Below are 23,120 nucleotides of genomic sequence, written 5' to 3'. Positions count from 1 at the left end.
TGAAATGCTTCAGAGATTTATAAAGATAATTCTTCCTGAAATATATTACTGCATGGAAGATAATTTTATCTTCTGGGAATAAAATATACACAGCATTAAGCACATCACATGTAACTGTGACTGCTATGTTTTTATGCTTTTTCCACATCCAGATAGTGGGTTGAAAATGATTCAGCAGGCACCTTACTTTTTAATGTTAAGCCTTTGGTACATTATATGATTGGGACTGAATAATTAAAAGTTCCTAAACTATATAGCTCTCTCCCACACAATCATATCTAAAGATTTCACATGCAAGTAGCACTGTATGTTAACGTAATTATTGGTGGTGGGGATTGACTGTTTGATTATGCCTTATTCTATTAGCAGTACTGTGTGAAAAACAAACTCTGTAACAGGGCTTAATTTGTTTATAATAAGGCTGATGTTCATAACATCCTTCTCTGTTCCAGTAATGTAACTTGAAATTGTCTTCTTCAACTTCAACTTAAATACCGTGGGGTTTTTTAGGTTTTTTTTTTTTTTTTTTTTGCAATAAACTGAACATTCTTTACAACTGCTTTGTTCTGGGAATATTGTTTTTAAAACTTTTTGGTTTAGTTACAGACTTGGAAATTCATTTTTGTATCCCATCCAAGTATAAAACAATTTTATCTGTTCAGCGTTTTGAGATCTTCTAATGTCAGCTAGCTGCTGCCACCTGCTGAGGCACATTAAGCAGTAATTAGCAACTATTTTTCTCTAAAAATATATCTGTATAGCTCTGTGGGGCCCCTTCTGGCTAAGGATTTGAATTTAGCATTAAAAAAAACAGATTTGTGATCTGTTGCTCTGTAGTTAGCAGTTATTATTTAATGACTGGATACAACATGCATACATTTTGGAAGGTGGAACCTGTCAATATTTTTGCGGGAGGGGTGCAAGATTGTCCCACACTCTAAAACTAATTTTAAGAAAGTGTTATCTTCCCCAACCTTGCCCTGTCACCAAAACCTAAAAGTGAACCTATGGAGAACTGCTCTTCAAACATATGGCTTGCAGTGACCTGCGGTGAGGTTTATGGCTGGTGAGGCACTGACACAAACTTTTTTAGACTTGTGGACTTCAACTCCCAGAATTCCACAGCCAGGCATGCTCAGTTCCGATTTAAAGCAACAGCATTTGTTTTTCTCCTTTGCGAAATAAGTTTCTTTCTTTCTTTTTCTTTTTCTTCTCCCTTCCCCTCCTTCCCTCTCTCCCACCCTCCCCCCTCTCAAACACACAAACACACACACAAACACACACACACACAAAGTTGGATTGGAGGGAGTCAGGGAGACCAGAGGAGGAAGGAAGCCAGTCAAAAAGCCATACTGGATCACACACACTTTTCCCCAGCCCCAGAAGGATCCAGCCCAGCTTCACTGATTATAGGTTTGAAAAAACAATGTGGCTCTGCCTGCAATCACTTGGGGAGGGAGAACACTTCCTTCCAGCCTTTGCCCAAAGCCCCGCACTAGGAGGATGAAGCTTGAATTCCTCCCCCTCCCTCTGACCCACATGTACCTTTTCCAGCTGTTTCAGAGAGGATTTCAACTCTGCTCTTGCCTACCATCATGAAAATAGCAATAGCAATAGCAGTAGACTTATATACCGCTTCATAGGCCTTTCAGGTCTCTCTAAGCGGTTTACAGAGAGTCAGCATATTGCCCCCAACAATCTGGGTCCTCATTTTACCCACCTCGGAAGGATGGAAGGCTGAGTCAACCCTGAGCCGGTGAGATTTGAACTGCTGACCTGCTGATCTAGCAGTAGCCTGCAGTGCTGCATTTAACCACTGCGCCACCTTGGCTCTTCAAGAAAAAAAGAAAAAAAATGTAAAAGGAAAAAGGCAAGAGCTGAGGTCAGGCTCAGCTAGTTGCTGCCAGAGTCACCGAGGATGACTCTGCTTAACTGTTTAAAAAAGCCTCTAAAAAGCGCTCTCTACAGGAGGAGGCAGCAGCTTAACTCTGCTCGAGTGATCATAAAACACCTAAAGTCAGACTAAATGAGGCATGTCGTTCTCCTGCCTCCTCCTGTAGAGGGTGCTTTTTTAGAGGCTTTTTTAAACAGTTAAGCACTAAGCAGAGTTGAATCCATAGTGACTCTGGTAGCAACTAGCTCAGCCTGACCTCAACTCCTGCCTTTTTCCTTTTACATTTTTTTTTCTTTTCATGATGACAGTAGTGAGGCTCTGCCTCCCCTGCCTTCACGTCACTGATGGCTTGACTTAAAAAAGAACCCTTCTGCATGTAAAAAAAAAGGGTGTGCTCATAAGTGGAATAGGGCTAGTAGGTCAAAGAGACAGTATAGTTAGTCCATTTTCTATTATTCATGTACATAGGCTCATTAAAATTTGGATGTAGTGGAAGCAGCAGCTGAATGGGAAGAGGGAATTAAGAAGGATGCCAATATGGAATTACTCCAGGGGAGGAAATAACATAGACCAGACTAGGAAAGTCTTATTAATCCGCAAAGGAATGCAGATAGTTTGGTGAAATTCTTGTAATGTGGGTGATCATAATAAAGTAACCGCTTTTGCCAACACTGCCCTACCCCATCCTCCTGCATTGAGAGTGTTGCTTGATAGTTATTTCTGCTACTGCCTATTTTCAAGTTGCCTTAATCCTGGGCAGGGAAAACATAAGACATCCCTCCAATCCACACACAACCTATGACTTTTTAGAACGAAATAAGAAAGAAGATGAATGAATTTACCAAATGAATGGTTGTAAGTCAAGGACTACTCATATCTCTGGAGCTGCAGATAGAAAAGACTGCTTGCATATTGGACAAGGCTACCTTAGAGAATGAAAAATGGGGAAAGTCCACTTAGAAATTACTCATGAAGTGACATCATGCCAGTCCTATCATCTTACGGTTAAGAGGCTGCTGACTACCATTTCTGTGTAAGATATTTTTGCATCTTACATAGAAAGATACAAAAGTAATATTTTTGAAATATTTTCCTTTGGACCATCATAGTATTACAAATTCCTATTTTCCAGATTTATTTACCTGTTTCTGGTTGCTTTAACACATGAGAACAATAACAAAAAAAAAACCAACAGTAATCTCATATTCTGGTCAGAAGAGGGCAACATATTTTAAGTCCTTAAGAACACCTATATTTGCAACCATCTTAACTGCAAGACTGTTAGGCATCTGAAATAGGTAATATATTTATGTACCTATGGAATTATGTTGGCTGCCTGTAAGTTTTCAATTTCACTTGACTTCAACAAACAAGAAATAAAAGCATATTTGGTTTGTTTGATCATTTATTTAAAAGAATGAACCAAAAGCTGATATAAGTTTCTACATGTAGTCTCTATCAAAATATATTTAACCCCATATAAAATGAAAAAAAATCTAATTGCATTTTAACAGTACTGTACTGTTTTTTTGTCCAGAAAAAAAATTACTAAGGAAAGTTATGACTTTATAGAAACAAATAAAGGATGAGGGCAATCAATCTTATCAATTTGCATTCTGGCACGGATATTTTGTAATTGTGCATGTCCAGTACCTCAGCCATTTTGTAACTAGGAACAGTTCAATTATAGCCATCATCTCAAAATTTCCAATGGGCTTGTGTTATAGATAATTAATAGAAGTGTGTTAGTTTGCAGCAAAAATGGAATTTCCCTTGGAAAAGGAAGGTAAGTAGGTATGCATAACAACTGGTTCAAAATAATAATGTGGCCTGAAAATAAGCTATTTTTGGATTTTCTTCTCGGTACATTAAACTATATTTCTTCCCTCCCTTATGCCTGCTAATTCCTGACCTTGGACTTTTCATAACAGATGGTAGGATAATAATGGAAACCAAAGGGATCTACCCAACTGCCAAGAATAACATGCAGGATAAGATCCAATTCATAGTGTTCGGTCTACTTCACAACATAGTGATACTCAATTTGACAAAGTATTTTCTAGATAAAGTAGTTCTTGCCATTTTCATTCTCCTTGTCAAAACACATGTGTTTTGTGTGTCAAAAGTACATAGAGAGCAGTGATGGCTAACCTTTTCCAGACTGAGTGCCCAAAGCGTGTGTGCATGCGAATGCACATGGGTGCGCCCGAACCCCCAAAATACAATGCACGTGTGGCCCCTCCATACACCCCCCCATGCATGCGTACGACCCCCGCACCCCCCCGCATGTGTGGCAGAGACCTGAAGATCAGCTGGCTGGCAGGAGGCACGCATGCATGTGTGCTTGCGTGGCATAGCTAAACTGGCACTGAGAAGGCACTGCGTGCCACCTCTGGTTTGCCATCACAGGTAGAGGGTAGCACTTGAGTCACATGATTGATTACAATATATGTTTGAATCATATCCTCATTGCTGTTATAGGTAGTCCTTGACTAACAGCCATTCATTTAGTGACAATTTGAAGACACAATGGCTCTGAGAAAGTGACTTGGGACTGATCCTCACTCTTATGACCATCATGGCATTCCCATGCTCATGTGATCAACATGCGTGCATGTGATAACCGGCATGACAACTGACAAAGGCTGCAGCAGCCCGGGGCCCTGTGATCATCATTTTAACCTTCTCAGCCAGCTTCTTACAAGGGATGTCAATGGGGAAAACTAGGTTTGTTTAATGAATGTGTGATTGACTTAACAACCGAAACCATTCACTTAACAACCATGGCAAAAAGGGGATAATATCAGGTGTGATACCCTTAGCAACCACCTTGCTTAGCAACAGAAATTTAAGTCCCAATTGTTGTGGATCTGTAGGTTGCAGGTTGTCATTCCATCACTTAACTGAAAGCGTACAATATAACTGTCTTTCACTGAAAATGGTACCTAGGTGGGGACACTAGATGGAATTACTAAAGCATTACAATGCTCTGAGCTACTTTTTAAAAACAGTTTTTAATAAATGACAAAATATGTGATTACCTGGGAAATGGTATTGGACCTGGGTACTTGAGAGACCGCCTGCTGCCAATTACCTCCCATAGACCCGTTAGATCACACAGGGTCGGCCTCCTCCAGGTTCCGTCAACCAGCCAATGCCATCTGGCTACTACCCGGGGGAGGGCCTTCTCTGTAGCAGCTCCGGCCCTTTGGAATGAACTCCCCGCGGAGATTCGGACCCTCACCTCTCTCCAGGCCTTCCGGAAAGCCGTCAAAACCTGGCTGTGCCGGCAGGCCTGGGGTTGATGAGTTCCCCTCCCCTCTCGACTTGTATGGCTGTATGACTCTTTTGTATTTTAATTACGTGTATTGTGTTTGTGTCCCCTTTCCCCTTTTTGAGTTGTTCGCCGCCCTGAGTCCCTCCCGGAGAAGGGCGGCATACAAATAAACTAAATCTCAAATCTCAAATGAACCGACTGAGTTTAATATTCAGTGTTAATAATACACTTTCAGTGAGAAAATGTTTTGGGGTATTTTCATTTTGTTTTACTTATGACCTGAGCCAATGGCCTCCACCATATTTATTCTGTGGCTTAATTTCTACTCTGCTGATATGAGATTCTGAGAAAAGCACATAAAATAATAGTGTTATTGCTGAAACATTTCAGAATCAATTATGCATATCTTTTTTAAATTCCACAACAAATAGGATTGATTTGCCTTATATCATTTTCATAATTCGTTGTTAATTTATAAAACTGCGTATAAAAGTACCTCCTATCTAACAATTACATTCTTTTATTATTTTGCCTTGTGCCAAATATGGCTGTAATATATGGATGACTCATTACAAAAGAAAAAAAGGTTTCAGAACGTTGAAGTAATGCTTATGTATTACAACCAACTATATATTCTATTTATATAAAATATAATATTTTTATATAAAGGACACAATAGAGTGTCCTCACATACTGCATTACAGTATGGTATGCTGGTTTAACTGTTACAGGCAGGCAGGCATTACAGAGAGTGATCAATTCAGCACGAGAAACCATTGGTTGCCTTCTAACCCCACTGGATGACATCGCCAGGTCTCGCTGCTTTAGCAGAGTAAGGAAGATACTCAGAGATGATTCATACCAGTGGTGGGTTTCAAAAAATTTTCGAACCTACTCTGTGGGTGTGGCCTCCTTTGTGGGAGTGGCTTGCCGGCCATGTGACCTGGTGGGAGTGGCTTGCCAGCCATGTGTTTTCTTTCTTTCTTTCTTTCTTTCTTTCTTTCTTTCTTTCTTTCTTTCTTTCTCTCTCTCTCTCTCTCTCTCTTTCCTTCCTTTTGTATCTCTGTCCCTTTTTCCTTTGTGGGAGTGGCTTGCCAGCCATGTGACCTGGTGGGAGTGGCTTGCCAGCCATGTGTTTTTTTTCTTTCTTTCTTTCTTTCTTTCTTTCTTTCTTTCTCTCTCTCTCTCTCTCTTTCTTTCTCTCTCTCTTTCCTTCCTTTTGTATCTCTGTCCCTTTTTTCTTTCATCTCTCATTTTTTTCTTTCTTTTTTTCTTTTTTTCTTTATTTCTTTCTTCCTTTCTTTCTCTTTCTTTTTCTCTCTCTGTGTGAGTCTGTCTGTCTGTCAGTCTCTGTGTGTGTGTGTGTGTGTGTGTGTGTGTGTGTGTGTGTGTGTGTCAGTGGTGGGTTTCAAAAAAATTTGGAACCTCTTCTGTAGGTGTGGCCTGCTTTCTGGTGGAACCTCTTCTAACCGGTTCAGTAGATTTGACGAACCGGTTCTACCGAACTGGTGCGAACTGGTAGGAACCCACCTCTGATTCATATCCTGGTCAGAGTCTCTTCACACTTCTACCATCGGGCAGAAGGCATCAAAGCATAGCCAGCCGAACAAATAGGTTTAAAAATACTTTCTATCCTTGGGTTGTCAGCCTCTTAAACACAACCACAAACCCTCCACACACACATGGAAAACATATGACTAGTTTTTCTTTCTTTTTCTTTTTTTCCTAATTACTTGCATAGCGATTATTTTTTATACTATTCATGTTGTTTGTATTTGTTGTCATGGATTGGACCAGTGAGGCTAAAACCAATTTGGTTGCATACATGATGTAGAATGACAATAAAGACTATACTATACTACGTATATTGCAATTTTATTGGCTATCAATTTGTTGAAGTTATGCTTTTAATTAGCTTTAAACATCTGGTGCTCTTTAAACTGTAATGTATCAGATGGGAAATAACAAAAAAAAAAAAAAAGCCTGGTAGTTCCCAGATATAACAAATTGGGTTTTAAATTTTGGGGTAGACTTTGTTATTCATATTATATTCCATATGCAACTGCAATCTGAATTAAACCGCAGATAGCAAGAAATTGAGCATGTTGAAATTTGGAGATGAGGTAAAAGAGCCCTGAAAAAGTATCAAAAATTATCATTAAAAATACAAGGGTACAAGAAGAAATAAGAATAATTTCTAAAAACAGAATCGAAATAATGAAGCAATTGGGTACTCATTCTTCTGCTTCTTCAAAGCTGGGGAAATGGTTGGTGTCACTTTTTAATAATTCCTACACCCCAATTGTTATAGTTTCATTTCTAAAGAATGAGGGAATTGTGTTTTGTCTGCTCGTATTTTGTAGCGCCTGCTAAGGATCTTTGCTTTGTTTTAACTTGATGCTGTACTTGTCATAGGTCATGTTCAAACATTTTGTCCTCTAGGAAAAGGTAAAGGTTCCCCTCGCACATACGTGCTAGTTGTTCCTGACTCTAAGGGGAGGTGCTCATCTCCATTTCAAAGCCAAACAGTCAGCGCTGCCCGAAGACGTCTCCGTGGTCATGTGGCCAGCATGACTAAACACCAAAGGCGCATGGAGTGCTTTTATCTTCCCACCAAAGGTGGTTCCTATTGTATTTTTACAAACTTTCAAACTGCTAGTTTGGCAGAAGCCGGGACAGGTAATGAGCGCTCACTCTCTTAAACGGCACTAGGGATTAGAACCGCCAAACTGCCAACCTTTTCTGACCCTGAGCTCAGGGTCTTAGCCACTGAGCCATTTTATGCTCTAAGTACTTCTTAACCGAGGATCTCCAAAAGCTTTCACTTGAGTGTAACATTTTGCACATTTGCCACTTCTTTCAACCAGAGATTATTGTTATGTTCTTGTTCAGCCATATAAATACTATGCATAGAATAGCCCAAAGCTCACATTCTGTTAGACAGAAGTTCCCTGAGTCTGAAAGATCAGAAGACTAAACCTCTGGCCTCGGTGATCAACACAGATTGTATGCTTAATATAACTCCTTGTTGGAAGAGGTATCTTGCGAAAGTTTTATTTATTTATGGTTTTGCTTGCATACTGGTTTAAAAAAATCTTGAAGTGGTGGGCAAGAAAAACTCATCAATGAATTAATATTCATTAAAACATGCAAATAAATAAAATAAGGAATTCTGCAATAAAGAGATAAAAGTAACACCAATTTATAAAGTTTAGCCTATCCAATTAAATATCGTTGAAACCAAGCCAAGACTCTTTATTTTTCAGTTCTGAAAAATAAATTATATTTCAGTTCTAAGATGCCTATTATTTTTCCTCGGTTGCCTTACGCACATTTTTCCTCCTGTTGGCTCCCTGACAGCTTATGATGGTGATCTATATTCTGCCTGTTGCAATTTTAATCAGTTCTTCAACTTGTCTGTCAGTTCAGACATAGAGCCCAGTACTGGGAGTGCCAATTATTTCTCCTAAAACACCTCTAGTGCAAACATTGTTGGTCTCGAGTACTGTTAAATACAAGGACATGGCATGTTGTTTCCCTGCAAACTGCCAGAAAAGGGGGATGAAAGAGAGATGTAAGTAGCTAACAGAGATACTACAAAAACACTGTGTTAACAGAATCATATTCTAGTCTGTCCTAATAACATTTTCATCAACAAGTATTGAGGGCCCAATTGGCAAAATAGAGATATTGTATTTTATAAATTTTTCCACAAGATATTATCTCTCTCTCTCTCTCTCTCTCTCTCTCTCTCTCTCTCTCTCTCTCTCCCTACCTACCTACCTACCTACCTACCTATCATCTATTTCTATCTATACCCCTGTAATCAGCAGTAAAACTGGATTAGAGAGCATTTTTATATTTTTCACCTGAATTTCCTGAACATCTTTTCTTTTTAATGCAAATGGCAGATCCTTTTTTTTTTTTTGCTGCTGGTACATAAATTTTCCTGATGTAGGTTTTTAAGGTGCACACATTTAAAAATCAGTTTTTTTAAAAAACACATAGGTAAAGGTTCCCCTCGCACATATGTGCTAGTCACTGTCCAAAGATGCCTTTGTGGTCATGTGGCCGGCATGACTAAATGATGGATTTCGGTGCACAGAACGCTGTTATCTTCCCACCAAAGTGGTCCCTATTTTTCTACTTGCATTTTTTACATGCTTCCAAACTGCTAGGATGGCAGAAGCTGGGACAAGTAACGGGAGCTCACTCCATTATGCGGCACTAGGGATTCCAACTGCTGAACTGCTGACGTTTCTGATCAACAAGTTCAACGTCTTAGCCACTGAGCCACCGCGTCCCTTTTAAAAAACATAACTATTAATAATTATGAGCTTTTGGCCATTTTGCCAAATATTTCAGAGGAAACAATAAACACTGATGAATTTTCTTGAATGTTATCGTTGCTGCTGCTACAAAGCCCAAATAGAGCAAAATAGGTGGGAATAAACTGCAATAAAAAAACCAAACCAATACTATAAGTACTATCTTAGCAAATTGGCAATATTAAATTTCAACATGCATTATGCTGAGCAAATGCAGGAACAGGACTGCCCTGGCATGTAACATTTTTAGAATTGTGATTACAGCTGTCACATGCTTCAGAGTTTGTGTAGTTCAATTTTCTTTTTGAAATCCTCACAAGAGTGGAACCTTCTGCAGATCATTGCCAATTCTTCCATGAAGAGGTAAGGCAAAGCAGCATTGACTGTTCATAGCGGAACATATTATTCTTCTGGAATATTATCATATATGCAGGGGTGGGTTCCTGCCAGTTCTAACCTCTTCTATAGAAAAAGTTCCACAAATCTACAGTGCCATTTAGAACTGGTTCCAGATCCTTCCTCCCGCCTGTCCGCACATCATCAAGATGAAGAGCGAGAGGAGGAATTCTGGGAGTTGAAGTCCACAAGTCTTAAAGCTGTCAAGTTTGAACACCTCTGGTTTTTTTTTAAAGGGTTAGGGGTGCAAGGGTCTTCTAACTTGACAGCTTTAAGACTTGCACACTTCAATACCAGAGTTTCTGAGCCAACATGACTGGAGGAGGAATTCTGGGAGTTGAAGTCCACAAGCCTTAAAGTTGTCAAGTTTGAACACCCCTGAGGCTTTTTTTCTAAAGGGTTAGAGGTGCAAGGGTCTTCTAACTTGACAGCTTTAAGACTTGCATGCTTTAAATGCCAGAGTTTCTGAGCCAAAATTTTGGTTGCTAAGCAAGAGCATTGTTAAGTGAGTTTCACCACATTTTACAAGTTGGCCATGCCCACCCAGTCATATGGCTGGCAAGCCACTCCCACCTAGTCACATGGCCAGCAAGCCACTCCCGCAAAGCAGGCCATACCTACAGAAGAGGTTCTAAAAAATTTTGAAACCCACCACTGCATATATGGCAAATTTTTGCTCACTGCCATTGCCCTTATCTCCCCTAGGATCCCACTGAAGACTATTCTGGAACTTGAAGTCAATACATCTTCCAGTTGTCAAGGCTGACAACCACTGGCTTAAAGTACCATGTCGGCTAACCATCACTGGAGAATCAGGTTTTGCTTTTTTCCATCCCCAAACATGGAGCCATGGAACAATACATATTTGTTTGGGCACTTAAATTTCATAGTTTCTTACTCCCGCACCTTGTTTCTTTCTCTCGCTTTCCTTTCCTTACATCACATCAGTTTCAGGTATCTCTTGCTCGTCTACATTTTCCCATGCCCTTGATTCTGATACTCTATGGATAAATATTATCAAAGAAGATCAGCATGAGAGAAATGCAACTCCCTTCTATACCAGCTTGGAAATGGATACCTGTTGTGTAGGGCACATTCAACACAGCTGCACAGGGTAGAAGCTAGAAAGAGAACCAGGTAGAAATTTACTGATTTAAACTTGTCAGTGACTTCGTTTAGCAAACACCCATCAACATCACCCACCCAGCCCCATTTCAACCTGATTTCATGTGATACGTAAAGTTATACTTTTAAATATTACATACATTATTGTAAGCATTAAGTATTTTTTAATTTGAATAATGCCACCGAGTACAGTCAGTATGGTCTAATGGTTGAGATACTAGCCAAGAAAATAAGAGACTGTATCTTCTAGGTCTCCCTTAGGTATGAAAGTTAGTTATCCTCCAAAAGTTGAGGTGTTTATCTTGACACATTTGTCAAGTAAAATGAACTTTTTCTTCTCCATAATAGTCAGGGAAACGTGTGCTTGATGTAGCAACAGTGTTAATTTTACTTAAATTATATGTAAATATATGCATTGCAAATATATAATTTCATGAAAAATCTCAAAATTTGAGACGTTCTTATGGTTCTTCTATACAAATGTGGTAACTATTATTCACAGGCTTTGACCAAATTGAATGATCATTACATGTTCTAATAGTGGGCCAATGTTGATTAAAAGGAATGGTTTTCAGTCTTCTCCAAATATTACGGATCTTGTATGCAGTATTCTGAATAAGCATTTGAAAGGCGGATTGAAATGACTACCTTTGTTAGCCATACATCCTCCTTCCCCGAGTCAGTTCATGCAAACACTAAAATATGTGCCTCATATATTAGACAGTAGTCCTGGAAATAACATAGAAAAACACTATTTGTTCCAGTTTGCAATCAAAGGGGAATGTGATCTTTTCAAATCATTTGACAGAATTGAGAAACAGCATTATTCACAGTTGGATCTCAGTCTCTCTCCTGAGGCTGCGTGGGTATGCTTTTACTCAGGTGAAACCAATGAATATTCCAGTCCGTGGGGATGGGAAGTATTTCAAAAACTTAAATATCATAGAAAGGTTAGAAAGGATAGATGAGATCATCTTTTAAAAAGGACATTTGAACAATTCTTAGCGATTCAGTATGCTTTTTATTAATGTATTCATCCCATCTTTGTAGTTATTTGTAGTTATTCTCAGTGCCCATTGCTAAAGCAGCTGTTACCATGGTAAGAATTACCACTGTTCTAAAAGCAGCTGTTCTATATGAACATTAAGCAGCTTCTGGAGTTAAAAAACCATTTTTTTAATGTATCTTTATTCAAGGTCCTTAGGTCTAGTTCTGTGATGGTGAACCTATGGCACTCATGCCGGAAGTGGCATGCAGAGCCATTGTCTGTTGCTCTCGCGGGTTTTGGCGCGCTGGCCAGCTGGTCTTCATGCACATGGGAGTGCCGGAAACCAAAAGAGGTGCTGGCCAGTGTACATGCACATGCTAGAAACCAGAAGATCATCTTCCCAGTGTGTACATGTGTACCAGCCAGCTGGTCTTTGTGCATGTATGTGTGTCAGAAATTAGGAGACCTTGTGGTTGGAGCGCATGTGCACCCCGGAAACCAGAAAATCATCTTCCCGGTGTGTGCATGCACACCGGGCAGTTACTCTTCTGGCTCCTGTTCCAGCACTTAGTGCCAAAAAGGTTCACCAATACTGGCCTAGTTCATACCTGCTAAAAATGCAATGAAAGCCAGCAGGGCACAATAGCAATAGCACTTAGAATTATAGACTTCACAGTGCTTTACAGCACTCTCTAAGCAGTTTACAGACCATATTGCCCCCAACAATCTGGGTCCTCATTTTACCCACCTCTGAAGGATGGAACACTGAGTCATCCTTGAGCCTGGTGAGATTCGAACTGCCAAATTGCAGGCAGCTGGCAGGCAGCAGATGTAGGCTGCAGTGCTGCATTCTAACCACTGCGACATCACGGTTCTTAATAGTTATGGGATGGGACTAAAACCAAGATCATCTACCTTTGTTCACGTTTGAACTGTGCCCCAGGGCCTACAAGCATCCAATACACTAGTAAGCAGTTGTCACAAAATAGATTTCATTGCATTGTTTTATACCAGTCAGTAGATGGGGAGCTGCATTCTGCAACTGCAGCTTTTGCATCATCTTGAAGAGTAACCCCTGCCGAAATGTTAGAAGTCTAACTGCAAGGTGACCAGGGCATAAATTATTGTTTTCAGTCCCTTCTGAGCCAGGAAAGATAGCAATTGGCAGACTAGTTGAAACTGGCTGAAAGCTGCTTGAACATTGTCTTGCCTTGCTGTTCCAGGAAAACACTACATTATACGCTTGTTCCTTTACAGGTAATGACACTTTGTCAAGAGCAATTGGTGAAGTGTTAATAATGTTCCTGAAGGCTCCTGGGTTTTAGCAAGCGTCATTGTACCAATCCACTTCCACACATTGTTTAGCTACTGGGTCAAGACGTCCAGTTTGGCTTGAGAGTTCGGATACAAATTTGATTATCATTATTATATTTGCTGATGCACACATTCTTATGGTGCGCAAGACTACCACAGGTTGTGACCCCAGAGATTCTGCAAGTCATAAGTGTGAAAAAGGGTCACAATCATTTTTTTTCCAATGCCATTGTAACTTTGAACGGACACTAAATGAAGTGTTGTAAGTGGAGGACTACCTGTAAGGGACATTTGGAATCTTAAGGACTCTTCATCAGACTGGTTGTTAAGTCAAAGGTAAAGTCAAAATGAAATTCTCTTTTAAGTTGAACTCAACTTGACTTTGTGGATGTATATATAAGTTTGTTGGCAATAAAATGCAAATGATTCTATAAGGCTTTTGGCCTCAGAGTACCTTATACTCTGCATTTCTAGAGATTTGCATCTCCCATCCAGATTCCGTAGGAACTGGATCCAATTCTCCTTAGTTTCGCCATCCAGATAAAATCAGCTATGTGCTGCGATCTGCTGAGAATAAAATGTAGGAGCAGATTTTTAAAAAATAACAGGGTCGTGGTGGCGTTTAGTCATGCCAGCCACATGACCATGGAGACGTCTTCGGACAGCGCTGGCTCTTCGGCTTTGAAAGGGAGATGAGCACTGCCCTCTAGTCAGAAGCAACTAGCACATATGTGTGACAGGAACCTTTACCTCACTACACTTAGATATAAGCATATACCAAATCAAAATGCATAAAGTACTTATATACTGAACCAAGCAGGAGAGGGATTACAGAATGCCAATTTGTGTACATATTTTATATTTGTGGATCTGTCTTCATTGCCATTGACAGCCTGAACAAGTGAATAAAATGGCAACATTTTCAGAAAAGTTTTAACATTATCTCTCCCAGACTTGAGAGGAAATGACTGGCCCAACATCACCTAGCTGGCTAAGGCAAAACTAGGCAAAACTAGAACTCCTAGTCTTTTTTTAGTCATTTTTTTTTTTTAGTCATTTATTTGACATTTATAGGCCGCCCTTTTCCCTGAGGGGACTCAGGGCGGCTTACAATTAATAGGAAGGGAGTGCAAGACAAAACACAAGAAAAAAAATGTGAATTAAAAAAAAAATAAACCAGTAATACACAACATTCATTCAGCATTCGGGTGGGGCGAGGTTAGGGTCTTATCCCCAGGCCTGACGGGATAGCCAGATCTTGAGGGCTGTGCGGAAGGTCTGGATGGTGGTGAGGGTGCGATTAGTCTCCTAATCTGAAACTTCAATCATTACAGCAAGGTGTCACTCCAAAATTATCTCACATAGGCCATAATACTCTTTTGTCTGTAATCTAAAATTGTTTTAAATATTAAGCAAAAGTTTGATCTTTTTTTAAAAAAATGACTGAGCTGGTTCAGTTGATTTATGTAATCTGACAATTTTAATCGGGCTGGGAGTTTTTCTTTTAAAGTTCGTCAGGCTGGTTTTGGATATTATTAACTATTGCATTTTCATTGTTTTAATTTTCTCTTATCCCACTTATCATTTAAAGAACTGTATTTTTGTCAAGCAACTAATAATCCTTCTAAGAAAACCAGAATTGCAGGCTAGATTAGGAAGTGGGAAAAGGAAAAGGAGAACCAAAGAATATGATGCAAATCACTTCCAGTTTGCTGCCAATGAAATTATACAAACACTTGCAGGAAATCACCAGGAATTAGGAGGACATGAAAGAGATTTTACTTAATAACATATTTTTACTAAAGTTGGAAACATTTATTAATTAGGAACCACTTTAAGTTCACAAATGGGGCAGAAAAAACAAAATTAATATTTGCTGAAGAAAAAATATTAAACAATTCTTAATATTTACCAAGGACTCATAGATATTTACATCCAACTTCCTCATCAAAACTTACCTTTACATTGGCAGCCCAAGAGAGTTTTATTCCAGGTAAATTATTTGCCACTCAAGTTTATTGTCGCCTTCCAGCTGCCTCTCTTTTAATTGGAGATGCCTTGAAGTAAAGTTGGGATTGTCTGCAAATAAAAATATATTTCCCTGAAGCCATAAATCCTTCTAAACTTAAACATTTTATTTATGCTGTCAGACTGGGTTCATTTAACCCAGAGGTACTAACATACGACCTATAGGCCACAAACTTCCCCATCAATACCATGTGGGTTTGATGCAGTTTCCATGGTAGTAGTGTTAGGTTCGGTAAAGGTTCTCCTTGCACATATGTGCTAGTCGTTCCTGACTGTAGGGGGCAGTCTCATCTCCATTTCAAAGCCGAAGAGCCAGCGCTGTCCAAAGATGTCTCTGTGGTCATGTGGCCGGCATGACTAAACGCCGAAGGCATGTGGAATGCTGTTACCTTCCCACCAAAGGTGCTTATTTTCCTTCTCGCATTTCGAACTGCTAGGTTGGCAGAAGCTGGGACAAGTAACGGGAGCTCACTCGTATTACACGGTGTTAGGGATTCGAACTGCTGAACTGCCGACCTTTCTGATCAACAAGCTCAGCGTCTTATGCCTATAGCATGGGTATGGTTAGGACTTTTATTTATTTAGATCCCATTTTTATTACTTTTATAAATAACTAAAAAATGGCAAACATATCCAAAACTTCTTCCTCCATCTATTTTCACCACAACCTTGCGTGGTGGGTTGGGCTGAGAAACTGGCTCAAAGTCATCCAGCCAGCTTTCATGCCTAAAGTTGACAAGAATTTACAGCCTCCCAGGTTCTAGACCAGTACTTTAATTACTACATCAAACTGTTAAATTCTTTAGGAACATGGTTCTTCCATCTTCATTCCCACAAAAGAACCAGGTATTCCTTAACAATCTCCCTGGAGTAGTCTGGTGTAGGATTTTTTCAGCAAAGTATCCTTTCAGATTTTTATTTTCCTCGCTCATTCCTTTTTTCTTCTCCTTCCCCTTTTCCTGCCTAGAACCCAAACTCCTCCAATAGTGAAACCTATCTATGTCAGGGCTTTAAATTATTCTTTTGCCACTTGAGCAAAATAAATGACCCTGGCCCTCTTTTCAAGATTGTTTGGCTCTTGGCCCACACTGAGATCATCCATAGTAATAGGGCTTGGGATGCTCCAGCTGAATGAGATCCATAAACTGCTTGAAGCATTCCTGAAGATCTGCAGCTTCGCCTTTGTTCACACCTCCTAGACATGTGTGAAAGTGGGCAAGGGGGTCTGTTTAGCCACACACAATGCGGGCAGGCATATTTTAGGCCAACGTATTGCACAAATCCAGCCGGTGCGGGTTAGCTTTCTGGACCACCCAGAGGATTAGAATTAGTAGATTGTGATTTTAAAAAAATGTAGCCAGCGCACTGCAGATGCACAGCCAGTCCTCCAAGGAGATGCTCAAATCCTCCCCCCCGCCCCAACCTCTCGGCCGTCGTTGGGAGTCAAACGCCGATTAACCCACTAGATTTGGTGCTGGAAAGTAAGTGGGCGGCGCTACCTTCGTTTAGCTACCTGGAGACCCACGAGAGACGCTTCACACGCTCTCCCGTTCCCTCACGAGCGTTCGGGCTTAAGAGTTGTTTTGCTTTTCGAGTAATTAGCGAAGTAATGCCACGAGCTGAACTCAGGCCGCCACGAGGTTTCGCGCGCTCTCCGACTACTGGTCAAGTGCGCGCGCGCCTGCTTTGGGCCAACTTTTGGGATTAGCCCGATTTCGCTCAAAAACCGCGTGAAAAGGGGCCTCGGTCTGAGTCCCAACGGCGGGTTTGCGCGAACATCCCGCTTAATCCCGGCGCGCTTCATAAACGCGCGCAGGCTTTCTAGCATCTCAGCCTGCCCGGCGCGAGGGATTAATTCGTCAGCGCGCAGCCGGCTAGTTCTTTCTTTCTCTCTCCCCCCACGGAGAACCGCACACGCGCGCAACAGAGGTTAGCGCGCTTTCGCCTACATTTATTCTGCCCCTGCGTGTATGTGTGTGGGGTGGTGGTGGGGTGGAGCTCCGTTCCCGCGGTGTAGGCAGCCCCGCAAAGCGCCTCTCCCCACAGCGGCTGCCGCGCACAAAGAGAGGGGGGGAAACCCGCCGCCCTCGCGCGCTTTCTTGTACGCTTCCTAAAAGGGGGGGCGCGCGTTGCACGTCCCGCCACGGAACCGCATCGGAGCCTCCGGTGGGCGCAGAGACCCGGCTTTGCTTCCAACCCAGGGTTTTTAAATGCTGCCGCTCGGGGGAACGAGGGGGATCCAGAGGAGGCGTGGTCTTCCGTAGATGCCGACGGAGGCGGCGGCTGGAGGGAGGTTCGTGGTCTTCGGGGAGGGGGGGGATCGGGGCGGGATTAAGCGGTGTCAAGACTCCTCTCGAGTTCTGCATGGACACGCTTCCGCGGTCCGGCAAGGCTCCGCGACTCACCCTGCGGGTGTCCCTGCGCTGATTGGAGCCCTGCGTGAAGGCGAGGAGATCAGATGCCGCTGCTTTGCCTTCCCTGGAAAGATGCAGGCTTGAGGTTTTTTTCCGAATCGGTGGAGCGAATGGAAGGTTTTTCTGTCTAAACGCTGAAGGGGACGGCAAAAGAAGAAGAAGAAAAGCTTCGCGAAAGAGGAGGAAGAAGAGGGAAAAGCGACTGTAAACGCATTCTCTGCCCTTTTCATTTTGTGCTTTTGGCAAGTTCCGCGCTCGGGTCTGCCTCGTCGGTTGTTGCTGCAACAACCAGCCCCTAATTCACTTTTGTTGGAGGAGCACGCCTCGAGTCGGGAGGCCCCGTTGAACTGCGCCGGGGAGTCTTCGGCTCCTGCATTCCTAGCCTCTCAAGGAGGCGGAAGTTTTTTTCCCCTTCTTCTTCTTCCCCAATTTGAAGAGGAAAGCTTCGCGAGAGAATCATGCAAGTCTCCATAGCGTGCACGGAGCATAACCTCAAGAACCGGAATGGGGAAGACAGGATGATCAGCAAACAGAACTCCTCCGGTCCAAATGCGGTCAATGCGGCCAGAGCAAAATTCCGGACAGTGGCGATTATCGCTCGCAGTTTGGGAACCTTTACCCCCCAACATCACATTTCCTTAAAAGAATCCACTGCAAAACTGACAGGGATGAAATACAGGTATGGCAGGTTTTTTGGGTCACAACTTGGGGTATTTCTTTCCCCCTTTCACCATCCGCTGCACCTCAAAGAATGTTACTGACATACAAAGTTATGGACATATAAAGTTCCCTCCACCACCACCACCACCCAAAAAAACAAGAAACAAACCCTAGAATCCTTTTTTATTTTGTTTTTTAGAAATGAAATCACCCCCCAAAAAGTTTAAATATTTAGAAATCTAGAGCATTGGGTTCCAAATTTGTGGTAATATTGGTTTTGGCGCTGGCTGCCTCCCATTAACTGGGGTTTTGGTCTTTGCAGCCCCAGATAACTTTTGATGATTTTTTGTAATTTCACTGAGTAAATATTCTAGTGAAGAGAGATTTGATGGCTTTCCATTTGTAATTAGGGAATTTGGATTACTGCCTCACTCTTGACGATTTACTCAAGAGAAAGTTTGCCTCTCAAGGCACCTGCTGGGCTGTTCAGAAAAGCAATATCTGTTAAACTCAGTGGGAAGCTCTTTTTGCGTATTTATTTATTAACTTTATATGCCACTCATTTCCCTTTTGTATTCTAATTACCGCTGAGTGGCTCATTATGAGCTTCCCATCTGCAACAGAGAAAGATTTATTTTGAATAAAATGTGGAGTAAATTGCCTAATACAGTAAAGTAATAAGTGTTTAACTGAAGAAGTGTTGTTTTTCCACAAAAGGGAGCCAAAAAGAAAGCAGTGGAAGATGGTTGCTGATTGAATTCTGAGATTCACTGTATTTCATCCTGATTTTAAAGCAGGATTTTGTTTTAACTTGATAAAATGAATAGCTGTATTTAATGGTGAAGTCAGAATGACTTCTCCAAGAAGTAATTGATTTGGCATTTGAATGGTTAGTTCTTGAATACAAGAGGACACAAGCACTTATTCCCACACCTATCATAAGCAGAGTTGTTGCTTAGTCATCAGATCACCTGCTGAATTTACTGCAGTAACATTGTGAATGGTATTGAAGGTAAGCTCTAGACACGAGTTTTAATTCCACTGAGTAAAGAAAGCCGATGTTCGTTACGCAGGCTTGCCCAGAAGTAGATTCTCTGTACATTCTCTGCCTTACAGACAGGAGAATATGCAAAGTATTGCACCTCTAGGCTTAGTTAATAAAACTGTTCTTATAATTTAATGCACGCGTATCCAATGAAAAGCACAATTTACAGTGGAAGAAGTTAAGGTGCTGGATTAGAGCAGGAAAGGCGCTGGTTCAAATCCACCTTCAGCTGTGGAAATGTCCCTAGCAGACTTTCATGCAGTCACACTCTTTCATTCCATCCTACATGATCAGGCTGTTATGGGGCAAAGCAGGAAGTAAATCTAAGTAAATCTAAGTTAAACCAAGTTAATAAGTTAACTTGTTAACTAAATTAATAAGTTAAACCAAACCATCAAGACAATCAAACCAAGTCATCAAGAGTTGTTATTTTTAGATGGGATGTAAGAGGTAATGAATTTTGCTGGCACTATATATAAAGGGTCTTTCATCTTTTCCAGATCATTTCAGTTAGGCTTGCCTATGTATTTTATGTTTATGTTTTATGGAGAGAGAGGATGCTATGTAGGATAGAAGGCAGCAAAAAGATATCCCATCTGTCTCCAATTTGTTAGGCTATATCCAACCTGCATTATTTTTATAAGCAACACAAAGTGGTGAATATATTTTCCTATTTTCCCCACAACTACAACCCTGTGGGGTGAGGTGGCATGAAAGAGAGTGACAGGTCATCCATCTGATGAAATTTCATGGGACTAGAGCTTAGGGTCTCTTACTTTCTAAACTGGTGCCTTAATGGCTAGACCAAACTGAATCATCAATGGACCATCTGCGAGAAGAGAGATCTTTTCGTTTCTCTCTAACTCCAAATATTCTCAGTTGTAAAGTTCATGTAGTCTATCATGCAGAAGGTATAATATATTCCTTGCCATCTTCACGTAGACCTTGAAAAATGTCAAGTTAAAATCTCGGAAAAGGATTGAAAGCCAGTTTTGATAGTGTTGAAATAAGTGAGTCAGTGGTCTGATTCATTGGGCAAGTTCTTAAGAGTTCTACAGTTCATCTGCTGATGGCTCTCCATTTACATCCTTGACCTGGACCCAACTCCTTGTTCTTTGTACCATTCATCTTGAAATAGTATATTTGTTTAAGAGCGGGAATATCACTACCTCTAGACTTGTGAAAGTTAGGTTCTAACTTTCTTCTCCTTTAAGAGACAGTCCATCTTCCAAAGATACCTTGCAGCTATTTACAGAGTGTTCTGATAACTATCTATCATTTTCTTATAAGTTGTACTACACTATGTTTTTTGGAAACATGGTAAAAAGTTTTTAAATAAATCTCAAGTGAGTTAATGCTGGTTACATAATATTACACAATAATATCTTCCTTTCACACTTTGAATTTCCTGGCATGTACTACGAAACATTTTCAGTTCTTATTAATTTTTAACCTTCACCTTTTAAATTGGTTTGCTTATACCCTAACTAACAAGAATGATCATGTTATAAATCTCAGTGTTCAGGATTCTTTAGCCTTAGAAATGTAGGAAGGATGTCTAGGTACCACTCGCAAGCTGCTCCTCCATTGAAGCTAAAAATAAAGGCATAAAATAAATAAGAATACCCTTTGGTGAAAGAAGTGTTATGAAATGTAGAAGGCCAAAATCACCTGAATTATGCAACATTTGCAAGAACACCAAAGTTTTCTGGATCAAACTGCATCCTTATCTAGTTCAACATTTGGTATCACATAGTGACCAGTCAGGAATCTGGAAACTTAAATCATAATCTAAAGAGAATCCTCTTCCACGTTGATGTCCATTAGTTGTAGTTATTCAAGACACTATATACAATGCTCAAAATTAGTAGTGATTGATAGTCCAATTATCTAACCCCATTTTAAAATTATATAAATTGGTAGCCATCATATTCAATGGCAGTGAATTTCCAAGCGTATTATTGAATAAAGAAATAATTCCTCAGACTTTCCCACAGTTAGGTTCACTCGGTAATTCTAAGTTGTAACATCCATATTTAGGAAACGTCCATGTATATTCCATATGCATATCTGGAAAATATATTAGATATATTTTACCCATGTTGGGTCTTTTTACTTATAGATCAACTTTCATTGGATTCCCCATCTTGGAATGTTAATGAATGCATCTGGAGAGAACCAGATTGAACAAAGTTTCCAGTATTCATGAGATCATTATGGGCTGTAGATGACTGCTTGGAAAGTCAAGACAAAAAGTATCTTGCAAAGATTGTCAAGCAGACTTCATTATATAGTCCATGTTTATTATCTCATCTTCCCTTGCTTTGTTTCTAGAATTAATTGAAGTGAAAGTTTGTTATCACTATGCGATCTTTGTCTACTTGCTTATTCTTGACTAGTTCAGCATATCAAAGAATGCCTTTGAGAATAAAAGGATCTGAGATCCTTCCGTTCATTATGAAGAGTTTGGGATAGAAATTAATTTTGCATTTAGTAATTGCTCTAATTGGAGTTTGGCATTTGGTATCTAAGAATTTTGATTTTATATTTAAACAATTCTCTAAACGTTCTGATGAAGAATGGCTCAAAATATGTATAATTCTAAAAAGATGAAGACTTTGGTAGGGGTTGGAGAATACATGAGTTTCCAAGTAGAAAAGATTTAGTCATATATATTACAGAATCATGGTAAACATTACCTTTTGATAAGTAAAATTATTAGATAACCAGCTTTGGGGCTAAAAGCTGTCTTATGTCCCTGCTTTTCTAAAGCCCTCAGTTGCATTATTGGCTTGAAAATTAAAATTCATTAGAATGTTATGATAAAAGTATATTTTGGTTCCTGCTAAAGAAAAAGATCATAAATATATAAAAGACTTTTTAGATAACACTTTTCAGCAGAATGGGTTTTTTTGCCTCATTATTTCACTCGTTCATTTTTTTTACGCTCTTTTGCCTCTTACATCTGGTAGGCATCTTTTGAACAGCTACACCTGAAAGGAACAGCTTCCTTCCTGAAAGAAACATCTCTGACAGTGTTTTTATATAAAGGCCACACATGAGATAATTATTGTATAATACAGAGGTTGAGAAAATAAGAGATGCAGTGACAGGAACAAGAGGATCATTAATAGCAGAGTTTTGCACCAGATCATAGATAAGCAAGAGAAAAATATTACTTCTAGTTTTAATGCACTTTACACTCCAAAGAATTCAAAGCACTACTAGATTTAGTAGAGAAGAATTTTTTCCTATTTAAGATTATCTGTTATAAACTTTTATTCCTCCTAAGCTGATTTAGTTTACTTTATTGTCATTGCCCCTTATAGAATAAAATTAAATGTGATCTTCAGTGTACAATGACAGTTCAGATTGTGGTTGTTAAGGAATCATGTGCGGTCATTAAGCATGACATCAGGTGGTGACTGGTTTCCTCATTGACTTGACTTATTGGAAGGTGGCAGTGAAGATCACAAGTGGTGATGATGTGACTGTGGAAAGCTGTGACCATTGTAACTGTGTGCTGGTTGTCAATCATGATCCTGTGACTGTGGGGATACTACGACAGTCACAACTTCAAGGACTGGCCATAAGTCTTCTTGTTGAGCACTGTTGTAACTTCGAATGGTTGCTGAACAAGAAGTCACTAAG

At 40.3% G+C, this 23,120-nt stretch overlaps 1 protein-coding gene across 1 annotated transcript in view; it reads left to right on the top strand.

Annotated features, from left to right (window-relative positions):
- Nucleotides 1-17,773: 17,773 nt before the first annotated feature.
- KCNAB1 (potassium voltage-gated channel subfamily A regulatory beta subunit 1) overlaps nucleotides 17,774-23,120 on the top strand; it is a 148,658-nt gene continuing 143,311 nt past the window's right edge. Inside the window, exon 1 of the mRNA XM_014053021.2 lies at nucleotides 17,774-18,443. Coding sequence (XP_013908496.1) covers nucleotides 18,223-18,443 — 221 coding nt within the window. The 5' untranslated portion in view covers nucleotides 17,774-18,222. The remainder of the gene's footprint in view (nucleotides 18,444-23,120) is intronic.

This window comes from Thamnophis sirtalis, unplaced genomic scaffold (genome assembly GCF_051295495.1).
Source record: "Thamnophis sirtalis isolate CommonGarterSnake01/CBP01778 unplaced genomic scaffold, rThaSir2_p1.2 scaffold_11, whole genome shotgun sequence".
NCBI classification, from domain to species: Eukaryota; Metazoa; Chordata; class Lepidosauria; order Squamata; family Natricidae; genus Thamnophis; species Thamnophis sirtalis.
This window is presented reverse-complemented; position numbering and strand designations above follow the sequence as displayed.